The following is a 12,351-nucleotide window of genomic DNA, read 5'->3' on the forward strand; positions in this document are numbered from 1 at the left end:
CTCCAGAATCAGAGGAATCAGTTGACTTTAGCCTGTGGCTTCAAGTCTTCTGTGCTGCCGCCAAAAATGTTCACAAATAAACCATTCAAGATAGTAAAGCACCTGTAAGGTCATGTAATGAAAAGAAAATCAGTAATGATAAGAAGCCTTTTGCAATTGTGTAAGCAAATATAAAATATATTTCCCACAGAGATAACAATGGATGGTATTCAACAAGTGTGTCTCATACAGTGATGTATGCTTGTGCAACGGGATGTTCCCACTTCCCCCTTGTGCCCACTGCATCCTCCTCAAATCTGCTCTAAAGGGTTTGGAGAATGGTCCGTCCCCCCCGAACAGAGTTAGTGGTGCATGGGTAGAGGAGAGGAGGGAAAATTCAGCTGCTCAAGGATAAATCTTTGTACTGACAGAACAAGTTACTTAGAGCTACACTGGATTAATACTACTACTACTACTACTACTACTACTACTGATAATAAATATTGCCAGGAGCTCTGTGGAGATATCATGGAGGGGATTATCATATCCTGAGGAGGAATGGGAGCTTAGGGAGCCAGCACTGGATGACCATGGGAAGGTTCCTAGGGGGAATGTGAAATTGGGACGCCAAGAAGTGTGTGAGTCCAGGAAGATGGCTAGCAGTCTAGAGGGTGGAGAGCTGGACCCAGAGGAGGGACCAAGCAGATTGACAGAGGAGTGCTCTGCCCCTGTGTCATTGGATACTCCAAACCACATACCTCCTCCAGTCAGTGTGGAACCAGGGAAGTGATTGAGAGTAAACTGGAAGCTGAGCTGGCATGCATGCCCATGGTCGAGAACATGGCCAAACTCACTTGAAGGAGTGCCCATTTACATGACTAGGCCTGGGACTATGGCTGTTTGCTGTGCTATAAGTTGTGCTTGCCCTGCTCTTCAAAAGAAAGATTCAAGGGGTGTGTAACTCATTGGATGAACGTCCTAACTTGCACTTAGCCATGTACCTTGCCTATGTGCAGTTCTGATTTACGCATTAAAGCCTTTGGCAGAAATTGAACTGAGAATCTAAGTTGGTCGTCTAGTAGTGAGGGCCAAAACACCAATAGATCTCAACCCCTAAATTTGACAAGAAGCTTAAGCTTCTTGTTTAGCCTTTGTTCTTCTGTGGCTTCTGAGAGGAGACTAGAATATCCATATTACAGTAGATCTAAGAGGTGACTAATTTGGAAGGTCTAGGTACTTAAGTTTGAAAATAGAGAATGTCTGAACAAATCAGTTAAAGTCTGAATAATGCACTTAGTTGTCTCTCTGGGCCAAAGTAATGTCAACTGTGTGAGTGCAATCAATGTATGTGTGCTTCTGTTATGAAAAAAGGTGCAGGGGAGCTTTGGAACCATGGGGTAGCTCGGGTGAAGAAAGGGGAAGTTGGATTTCTATGAGAGGCTGAGGAAAAGGTGAACTTCTCTCCACCTGTTCTTCCCTTTATAACTAGGGGGATCAAATAAAAAAGAACCCTGGGTGATTGAATGGAATATTCTGCCTTGGTTTGCATTTATTTACACTGGGGGTTTCCAAACAAACACTCCACGCCCTGACAATCTTGTAGCATAAGATGGAAGTTCCCTGGAGTACAAGGCTTGTTTGGTGGCCGAAACAATAATCTCAGGGCATAATCAGGGTTGGGAATTTTATTTGTTAATTAAACAAAGTTATAACTGATTTGTAACTTCCTTCTTATTTTAGAAGGGCTTGCACTTCCCTTGAAGGAGTGGGTAGGAGCTTGGGTAGTCCTAGAACCATCTGTCACTGGACACCCAGGTATTTTCAGTGGTGGTTATTTCCTAGTTATGGCTGTTTCACCAGCTATGGCCATTCCTGGACAGAGATTATCTGACCACAGTAATCCATACTGTGGTAACTTCTACATAGGGTGTCCTTGAAGAGGGTTTGGAGATTGCAACTAGTACAAAGTAGAGCACTCATGGTGCTTGTAGAACCTGTGGGACAGTGATATATAACACATGTTTTGAAAGAAATGCACTGGTTGGCTATTATCTTCAAGGCCTGATTCAAGGTGCTTATGCTGACATATAAATCCCAAAATGAATTGAGCCCGAAATATCTGAAAGAATACAACTTCCCATACTAATCTGTCTGGGCATTAAGTTTTGCAGAGGGAGCTGTACTTGTTTGCCCACCACTGAGTGAAGTCTATAATGCAGGGGTCCATGAAGGAGCCTTCTGCATTGCAGCATCGCACTTTTGCTCCAACCTCATTTTCATTTTACAGATGGTTTAAAACATACCTATTGAGGAACATTGAAATGTACTGTGAATTGGGAAGGGCATTAATGTTAGATCACTGCCTTGTCGTAGCGAAGGGGCTTAAATAACTCAGAGAAGCTATGAGATATCCCATGCAGGGCCACCCAAGACGGACAGGTCATAGTGGAGAGTTTTGACTAAACGTGATCCACCTGGAGCAGGAACCAGCAAGCCACTCCAGTATCCCTGCCAAGAAAACTCCATGGACAAAAACAAAACCCAGCAGTGGCCAGAGAATTGGAGAAGATCAGTGTTACATCCCAATCCCAAAGAAGGGCAGTGCCAAAGAATGCTCCAACTACCACACAATTGTGCTCATTTCACATACAAGCAAGGTTATGCTTAAAATTCTACAAGGCAGGCTTAAGCAGTATATGGACTGAGAACTCCCAGAAGTGCAAGCAGGGTTTCAAAGGGGCAGAGGAACCAGAGACCAAATTGTAAACATGTGCTGGATTATGGAGAAAGCTAGAGAGTTCCAGAAAAACAACTACTTCTGCTTTGTTGACTACGCAAAAACCTCTGACTGTGTCAACCACAGCAAACTATGGCAAGCTCTTACAGAAATGGGAGTGCCTGATCACCTCATCTGTCTCCTGAGAAATCTCTATATGGGACAAGAAGCTACAGTTAGACCTGGATATGGAACAACTGATTGGTTCAAAATTGGGAAAGGAGTACGACAAGGCTGTATATTGTCTCCCTGCTTATTTAACTTATATGCAGAATTCATTATGTGAAAGGCTGGACTAGATTAATCCCAAACCGGAATTAAGATTGCTGGAAGAAATATCAACAACCTCAGATATGAAGATGACACAACTTTGAAGGCAGAAAGTGAGGAGGAATTAAATAACCTCTTAATGAGGGTGAAAGAGGAGAGTGCAAAATATGGTCTGAAGCTCTACATAAAAAACACACGAAGATCATGGCAACTGGTCCCATCACCTCCGGCAAATAGAAGGGGAAGAAATGGAGGCAGTGAGAGATTTTACTTTCTTGGGCTCCATGATCACTGCAGATGGTGACAGCAGTCATGAAATTAAAAGACGCCTACTTCTTGGGAGAAAAGCAATGACAAACCTAGACAGCATCTTAAAAAGCAGAGACATCACTTTGCCAACAAAGGTCCGCATTGTTAAAGCTATGGTTTTCCCAGTAGTGATGTGTGGAAGTGAAAGCTGGACCATAAAGAAGGCTGATCGCTGAAGAATTGATGCTTTTGAATTATGGTGCTGGAGGAGACTCTTGAGAGTCCCACGGATTGCAGGAAGATCAAGCCTATCCATTCTTAAGGAAATCAGCCCTGAGTGCTCACTGGAAGGACAGATCCTGAAGCTGAGGCTCCAATACTTTGGCCACCTCATGAGAAGAGAAGACTCCCTGGAAAAGACCCTGATGTTGGGAAAGATTGAGGGCACAAGGAGAAGGGGACGACAGAGGACGAGATGGTTGGACAGTGTTGTTGAAGCTACCAGCATGAGTTTGACCAAACTGCGGGAAGCAGTGGAAGACAGGAGTGCTCTGGTCCATGGGGTCACGAAGAGTTGGACACGACTAAACAACAACAATAATTGTTTAATTGTACATTGAAATGGAAAATGATTCTGTATGTGTGTTGCTTAAGGTTTAACATAGGAAATTACCATTGAAGCTAAGTAAGAACTCCCAGTAAGTGCCTAACAAGTTGGTAGTTAACTAGTAATGTATCTCAGCTGGCTCTTTTATAAACCTAACTTAGATCACATGGTATTCAGTTGCCTTTGTTCTCAAGCCGCTGAAGACAAAGGTCAGATCAGACACACTTTGCTCCTAGGCCTTTCCCCTAGGAAACACAGATCTCACTTCTAACACCAGTGTTAACAAGCCACCCCAATCTCTGCCAAGCAGTGCATGAAATTCCAGGAGTCTTGGCCCTGAACAAGGGTCCGTGTCTCCTCAAGGCAAAATAAGGCAATGTCTGTGAAATATGGTTTATTTACAACCCAAGTGTAGATAGAGTACAGAATTTACAGCATCCTCACATCAGGAGCAGCTAGTCCTTCCCCATCACCTGGCATTGCATTCAGAGCCATCCTATGTGCCATCTCTTTGTTTCTGCTTCTTGCCTCCACAGCAGCTCGTTGAATTCTGCCCCACTCTTTCCCAGCAAACTTTAAATTTTCTAAAGGCACAAATTTTCCTGTGACATCATGCCCCCGCCATCCGGCAACCTGCTAATTCTCCTGTCTCTGACCACTCCTTGGAGTGGGAGGGGGCTGAAGGACAGTTCTTTTGCATTGTCAGCAACCCTTAATGGTGCATCACCTGGTTCCCCATGGTTCCTTAATGGCTCTGCACTTAGCTAGCCCAGCCATGCTGTTTTGCATAAGCTAACCCATTAATTCCTTCTCTGCCACAGTTCTGAAGCTTGTACTTTCCCTTCATATCCCCAAAATTAGCTGAATACTACTGTTTATTGGTTTCTAATATTCACTGACAGACTCTGGTATCCCAGCTCTGGCAACGCAAATGATGTAGAAAAATGATGGGGGAAAGGAGGAGGGGAAACTCCACAGTTCCCTAACACCTACTTGATATTCCAGGGAATTAACACAATGTGCTGCATGATTTCCCCCCTCCTACTTGGGAAATAGTATTTTGGAATTTCCTGCACCTACCACTCCTCAGGAGTTTAGTCAGTGAATGGTGATGTCACAAAAAGGATCTATTCCCTCTTCTGTTTGGCTGCACATACATCGCTATATTAATTAACCAGCACTCAAACAATGCTATAAAATCAGCTAACTAGAGTAGGTAAGAGGGAAATCCCCATAATTGCAAAGCGGAACAAACGCCCTTAGGTGAACTGCCAGAGATCTCGAGCAGGTGTTATAAATAAGCTGACTGAAGCTAGTTCACTCACATCTGAAGAGTCAAATTCTTTTGATGCGCATAAGCAGCAGCATGATCATGATGACTGGCTTCAACATGAAGAATGTGCCCTTAGCTGTTCTGGTGGGTCTGCTGCTACTCTTGGGAATGTGTGAAGGTAAGTGGTATTTCTGGATACCTCCTGCTCCAGGACTCCTTGTGATGCTGAAGTATGTGCCCTGAAAATTAAGATGGAAGATAGGAGGATTCCCAATGGCTTAAAAAGAAAGAAGGGAAGGAAAGAAGGAAAGACAGATTAGTCCGGAATAGTGTACTTCAACCTTGTGTCTCCATCTGCTGTTGGAATACTTTTCCCATCTTCCCTGACCACTGGCTAAACTGGTTTAGGATGATGGATGTTGTACTAGTTCACCAACTTCTGGGCACTCAACAATGAAGAATAGTCTAGAACATTATTGGAAATGCTTGCTATCTGATAGCAAACTGATCCAAAATATGTGCACTAGGAAAGGCAGTGATATAGATGAAAATGTTACTTTGTGCCTAATTTAATATATATATTTTTTGTAATCTGCCCTGGGACCTGCTGGTAAAGCCCAAGTAATGAATTAAATTAATTAATCAATGTATATTTTTCCTTCCTCACTCCAGCCCAAAGCAACCAAGATTGCTGTCTTTCCTATACCAAGACGCCTCTTCCTCGCCGGATTATCAAAGGATTCACAGAACAGCTTTCCAGTGAAGTCTGTGACATCAATGCTGTCATGTGAGTTGACAAAATGAAACAATTACTTGTATCAATGAAGGAGAGTAAAAATAGATGCCCGATCATCCAGGAGTTTAGCTCAAAAAAGGTCTCCAAAATGCTTCAAATACTGTGTTTCCAGCAGCCACAATTAAACATTATTTTGATCCCATAGTTCTTAAACCCTGTAGAACTTAAGAAACCTAAGATGGTACAAAAATTGGCATTTTTCATAACCCAGGTCAGAGCTTGTAGCTGAGCTATTTTTAGTATCTATTTTTGATATCAGTATTTTTGCTTTCTTATCTGTAGTGTACACAACTTTAGTTACACTGTACATAACTTCAGTTGTTGTTGCTTAGTAGCTTTTAAGCCTTTTCAGTTGAATGCAACTGAAAACAGTCAAGCAACAAAGCTTGCCGGAGAATCTCAGGGGAGCACCCCACTTCTCACATTTCCCATGCAGTCAAAGTGTACTAAAATTTCATGCTGTCACTAACAATGCATGACACAACTCCATTCCTCTTCACCTCCCCTATTTTTTGTTCATTCATTGGTTTCAGGAGGATCTCTTTCCACCTTAGATTGTACACACACACAAAATGCCGACAGCTTCAATCCATACTATGGTGATTGATTGCCATGTAATAGGCTCTGTATGCAGCAAACCCAGTGCTACTCATTGGGCTGAGAAAGGACCCCCACAACAGCATGCTGATTTAGTCATCTTCGAAGATGTGACCTTTCTGCATTATTCTACTGACTGTAACTGTTTATGTTATTTTAAAACTGATAATAGTTTTTGCTCTTTCTAGATTTCACACTAAGCGTGGCTTGAAAGTTTGCGCAGATCCCAGAGAACCGTGGGTGAAGAAACAGCTCCGCTTGTTGAGGTCAGTAGGAGGGATGAATTGGTTGCCCTGGCAAAGCAAATAATAGGATCCTCTAGCTGCCCTATAACAGTGCAATCCTACGTTTGCCTGTCAGAATATTAACTATGGGAGGTTTCTGTAATATCGCAGCTGTGCTTAAGGATGGTGAGCCACACTGTGGAAATGAAACATTTCATTCTTCTCTTCTCCAATAGGAAGAAACAGCAGCTTAAGGCTGGAATCCTGTGCACACTTGCCTGGGAGTAAGTCTGAGTAGAACTAACTTCTGACAGGCAAACCTAGGATTGCACTGTTATATAGATATAGGGCAGCTAGAGGATCCTATCATTTCATATGATGTTAGACTCCAACTGTCTTCAGCTTCAGCCAGTATAGTCAATGTTGAGGGAAGATGAGGGGTCTCCTCCACTAATATCTAGAAGACACAGGTTCTTCAGTTTTTGTATATAAGACAGGAGAGCTGTATGGAAGCAAGGAAAAATTTAGCTTACCTATTTATTCTTTCTCTTTTTTTACAGTAAAAGACTCAATAAGCTGTCACACTTTACTTTTTGAAATGAAGCAAGAGGCAGAGTCTGGTCAAAAAAACTAAACTAGGTTGAAATCATACTTCTGGACACTGTTGTGTGCTTGCTGACCACTAATCCCTGGATTTTCTGGAAGCATAAAAACTGATTCATATTGTATCAAGTATTTGTTTGAATGGAGCACCCCATCCAAGATGCTTTGTTTGCTTATGCTGGTTCACATTTTGTGATTAACTGATAAATGTGTGTGTGTGTGTGTCTAATGTTCCTCACTGGGTCAAGTTCACAAGTCTGTCATATGATGTAGATGGTAATGATCACTGTCATTGGCAAAAGGCTGCTGCTATCAGGTGTACTACTCATTTGCAATATTTATTTTATAACATTTATATACTGCTTGATTATAAAAAGAACTCTAGAAAACTTTAAAGTTGTCTTATTGCATGTTATCTCTGGACTGCGGCCTTTGTTTGGACATTCTTTTTAGATGAATAATATAACAGTTCCATTGTGCATATGTTGCTACATGCGTATGCATGCGCGTACACACACACACAGAGAGAGAGAGAGAGAGAGAGAGAGAGCAAGAAAGAGATTTGTAGGTTTAGGTATATAGACCTTTTAATGTTTGAAGAACACAAGGCAAGCCTGCTGGACCAAGCCAATGCTCCATCTAGTCCAACATCCTGTTCTCACAGGGGCCAGGAGATGCCTGTGGAAAGCCTGCAAGCTGGGCATGAGCGCAAAGCACTCTGCCTACCTGCGACTCCCAGAAGATTCAGAAGTTGCTATACAAGTACATGTCCATGGGAGGTTTGGAGGGTGGCAATATGAGATTGGGCCTTTTCAGTGGTGGCCCCTAAGTTGTGGAGGGCACTCTCCCGAGAGAGGCATGACTGGCACTATCCATATCAATTTTTGGGTGCCAGGCAGACTTTTCTCTTCACCTGGGCTTTTGGCTCTTAATCCAAAGGGTAGCCTCTCTTAGTGGGGTGGGATCACTAAGTCCTGATCTGTTTTTTCTGTGTTTTTAAATGCTTGTTGGATGTCCTTAAGTGGTTTTAATGCAAGTTGCTTTGGGTCACCTTGTGAAAAAAACAAAAAACAAATACAATAAATAAACAAATATGGGAAAGAAACGGGAAAATAATAAGAATAATAAAAAATAAATTTCCCCAGCCACTCTATATGAACAAATAAACTTATATCCTGCAATAATATTGCTTATGCTGTATTGTGGATCTTACATATTTAGGGCTAAAGACAAGAGTGAATGATAAGGCAACTCCACAAATGAATGTTCAACAATGCCTGAACAGGGAGTGGTGTTTAGCCATAATCTGGCTAAAACTGGAGGGCGAGTCAAGGGATGGGGTTTATGGATGTTATTAGTGACCCTCTTAATCCCCCCCTCTACATCATTTGATCACTGTTCCCATAGGCCCCCTCAAAATCTTAAAGGGGGTCTGCTAGAGTCCCTATTTGAGTACTGGGAGAGAGTTTTACCAGGGACAGATGTCAGAACATAAGGTATTTTCCTGGTAAATACTGTAAGGGATAATTGGTATATGCAAGATTTGTATTTTTACTCACTACCTCCTCCTCCTGAAGATGTCTTGTTAGGCTTCTCTTTCCCATTTCAATGAAAAATCATTCCCTTCAGCGTTTCTTCATTGTCTTAGATTCCTGAGCAGTAAATATGCATGCACCAAAGTACAAAACTGCTACCTAGCCACTTAGGACTGCCTAGAAGTGAAGCATGGTTATAATTATATGCTGTGCATGAAGTGTTGTTTTTTTTAAAAAAAAAAGGTATGCCGAAGTCACTTCTTACATACAACCCACAATGTAGAACTTTGGCTATCGAACCAAGGTCTCAGACAATGTCTTTTTCGGGTATCAAGAGAAAGCATGATAGATTAATGATTAATGATTCCATCTTTAGCTTCATTTCAAGTGTAAAGGAGCATATTATAGATTCCTGGCCCAACACTGGTTCTACTATCCATCCCAGAAATCCAAAAGGGAGAACTAATATGTAGAAATTTAATTATCTTCTTGCTGGCAGCAGCTCTATGAGAGATTGCATGCCATTGGAAAACAGCTGATTTCTTTGTCAAAGATTGGTCTGCCTGTGTCTGGCAACTAGTGCTCCCTGAAAAAAATTATGCAGTACTGCAGGGTGTGGGTTGGCATCAACCAGCCTCATTCTGGGTTTCCAATCTGTGAGTGCTGGATTGCAGCATGACCCAAGGATTGAATTAATCCTCTTTGATCTTGTTGACTGGAGCTGATGATAGTCCAACAACATCTGGAGGGTCATAGATTCCCCCGTATCTGCTGCAAAGTCATGGTGATATCGAGTGGACAAATGAGAAGCCATGAATGCACCTTCCTAATAAGTCTCTGCTGCATGTTTCCAACCCACCACTTCCTTTCCCACTTTATAACGGTTGCAGAGCCAAAACCAATGTCCTCCCAGCAAACACCTCTGCTGGTTAGTGTGAATTAATCCTAAATGAACCAGCAAGTGATTACAAACCAATACTATTGTGCATATCAGAACACTCTAGAAGCATTTTTTCATTTAAACGAACACCTCATTCTTCAATGCAAATAAAATAAAACAAACAAATCCATTCAAAAAGCCAAGCATTCTTATCCCCCAAAGTATTTAAAAAACCCTCTGCTATTGTATCTTGTTTCCTGACTTTGAAGCATAAAAGATTCATCTTCAAAGGGTAAACAGCAGGGAGTCATAAGAATGCTTTGAAAATGTGGTGGTTTATTAAACTCTGACCTGTATCATATTTGTATTGACTTATAATGTTAATTTTCTTTTCAAGTTTTAAACAACTTGGCCTTTTTCACTGTTGCATATATTTCCCACAGTATATAAATTTGTTCATACTGTCAATATGAATAATTTGAAGGTTCACTGATTACCACCAATATTTATTTGGGTATCTGATCAGGATTAATTAATATTGACAATTGAAGGAAAGAGTACATGGTCACTGCTCTTTTGCAGAAGTATTTCTCTGCAAACTTGCTGATTTTCTCCAAAGCTGCAGAAAGATATGTTAGATCAATTCTCTTGTAGACGGTACTGTTTCTGAAATAACTAATACTTTGTGCTTATAAGATAACCCCACAGCAGCTACAGAAAGTCTCAATACTTTCCAGTGACTTTGGTGTGCTTGAGGTTTTTCTGTTTCATCCCCCTTTGTTTGGAGGCATAGTAATGGTTAGCATCGTGTCCTTTCTACTGGTAGAGGCAGCTGTGAGTTTTGTTGTAACATCTGAAATTAGAGGAACTAGGATTTTGACAGGTGCTTGGGGATGGGGAGGTTAATAAATTCTATACGGAATTTTGTGATCCCGATAAAGAGCATTTAAATAATTAGGGTGGGGCAAGGGCTGTTACACTTCAATTTCACTGGTAACCTCAATGCTTGATTATTGCAATGTGCTCTGTTGTGGTGCTACGTTTGGGCCCGGTCTGGGGGTTCCAGCTGTTACAAAATGCTGCAGCTGTTAACGAGGACAGACCATTGCCGGCACATAACTCTGGTACTAAAAAAATTGCACTGGTTGCCAATACACTACCAGGCCAGGTTCAAAGCTCTTGTACTAATTTACAAGGCCCTGGATACCTCAAGGACTGCCTTATATCCCTGCCCAATCACCAATATCTTTGGAGGGAGTCGCTGTTGATGGGCCCCCATAGCTTGGATGCATGGCTCACAGGCATTTTAACTGAAGTTTTGCATTATGATTCTAACTGATTTATTGCATCCCTGTAAACTGCTTAAAGATTACTTTTCCACCTGTCCAGCACTAATACACAGAAGATGCAACTTCTGACATTCCTTCTTCACAACTTTTAAACCTCCACACCTTTCATCGTAGCACCCGATCATTCCTTGAACATAATAGGCGTCATCTGCTAAAATTTTGCACACGCTGTTGTGACGGCAGGAGGGAAGCTCTTCTCTAGGAAACACCCACAAAGCTGTCTGCACCTTTTGAAGTATCTCTGGACTACACTCCTTCCTACACATTTCCCAGTGAGCGCATGCTGTCGAGTTCAAGGGGGCTTCTTCTTGGTTTGGATCATGCTACAGTACTGCAGGTGAGATGCGGGTGGCGCTGTGGTCTAAACCACAGAGCCTAGGACTTGCCGATCAGAAGGTCGGCGGTTCGAATCCCCACGACGGGGTGAGCTCCCGTTGTTCGGTCCCAGCTCCTGCCAACCTAGCAGTTCAAAAGCACGTCAAAGTGCAAGTAGATAAATAGGTACTGCTCCGGCGGGAAGGTAAACGGCGTTTCCGTGCGCTGCTCTGGTTCGCCAGAAGCGGCTTAGTCATGCTGGCCACCTGACCTGGAAGCTGTACGCCGGCTCCCTCGGCCAATAAAGCGAGATGAGCGCTGCAACCCCAGAGTCGGCCACGCCGGGACCTAATGGTCAGGGGTCCCTTTACCTTTAACCTTACTTCCATTTAGCTAGGAGCCAGCCTCGTTGAAGTCAGTTGGGCCTTTTGAGTAATAATTCGTTTTATTATTATTACATTTATCTCCCCTCCAAGGAGCTCAAGGTGGAGAACAACAAGACCCTTCCCCTCTCCGTCACAACAACCTTGTGAGGTAGGGCAGGCTGCGAGACAATGACAGGCTCAAGGTCACCCAGAGGGCTCTATGGCTGTGTGGGGACAAAACACAATAATACAGGCTCGCGCACCGCAGCTTCCGTCTTAGGCGCAATAATGGTTCATAGGATCGCGATGCAAGCCCCTCCCTTACCCTCTTGCGCGGTTTCCTCTCAGAATTCCTCTTACGACACCGCCTCCCTCCCCTCCAAAAAAAATATCCACTGTGAGGCAACGGGAAGCAGGTGACTTATCACCTCACGCCCTGCTGCCATAGCAACGGGCTCAAAAAACGCGCCAAGCTCCCACGGCGCTCGCGCACAATGCACCCCGCCCGGACCCCCGCTAGTCAGCCCTCTGAG

The 12,351-nt window shown here is 42.9% G+C and overlaps 2 protein-coding genes across 9 annotated transcripts in view; one reads left to right on the forward strand and one right to left on the reverse strand.

Moving 5' to 3' along the window:
• SLC19A3 (solute carrier family 19 member 3) overlaps window positions 1-12,306 on the reverse strand; it is a 36,987-nt gene extending 24,681 nt beyond the window's left edge. For 4 of the 8 annotated variants that reach the window (XR_014526324.1, XR_014526325.1, XR_014526326.1 and 1 more), the window contains exon 1: window positions 5,207-5,296. The gene's annotated coding sequence lies outside the window, so the exon portion shown is untranslated. Of the gene's footprint in view, window positions 1-5,206; window positions 5,315-12,143 lie in introns of those variants that run through there. The other 4 variants (XR_014526322.1, XM_083503710.1, XR_014526323.1 and 1 more) reach the window with 3 other exon arrangements.
• Window positions 5,221-7,770, forward strand: CCL20 (C-C motif chemokine ligand 20). Its single transcript, XM_083503736.1, has 4 exons — window positions 5,221-5,332; window positions 5,827-5,941; window positions 6,736-6,813; window positions 7,332-7,770. The coding sequence occupies exons 1-4, from the start codon at window positions 5,230-5,232 to the stop codon at window positions 7,366-7,368; spliced, it is 333 nt and encodes a 110-aa protein (XP_083359862.1). The 5' UTR covers window positions 5,221-5,229; the 3' UTR covers window positions 7,369-7,770.
• Window positions 12,307-12,351: the final 45 nt, after the last annotated feature.

Source organism: Podarcis liolepis, assembly GCF_965112155.1.
Source record: "Podarcis liolepis genome assembly, chromosome: 5".
NCBI classification, from domain to species: Eukaryota; Metazoa; Chordata; class Lepidosauria; order Squamata; family Lacertidae; genus Podarcis; species Podarcis liolepis.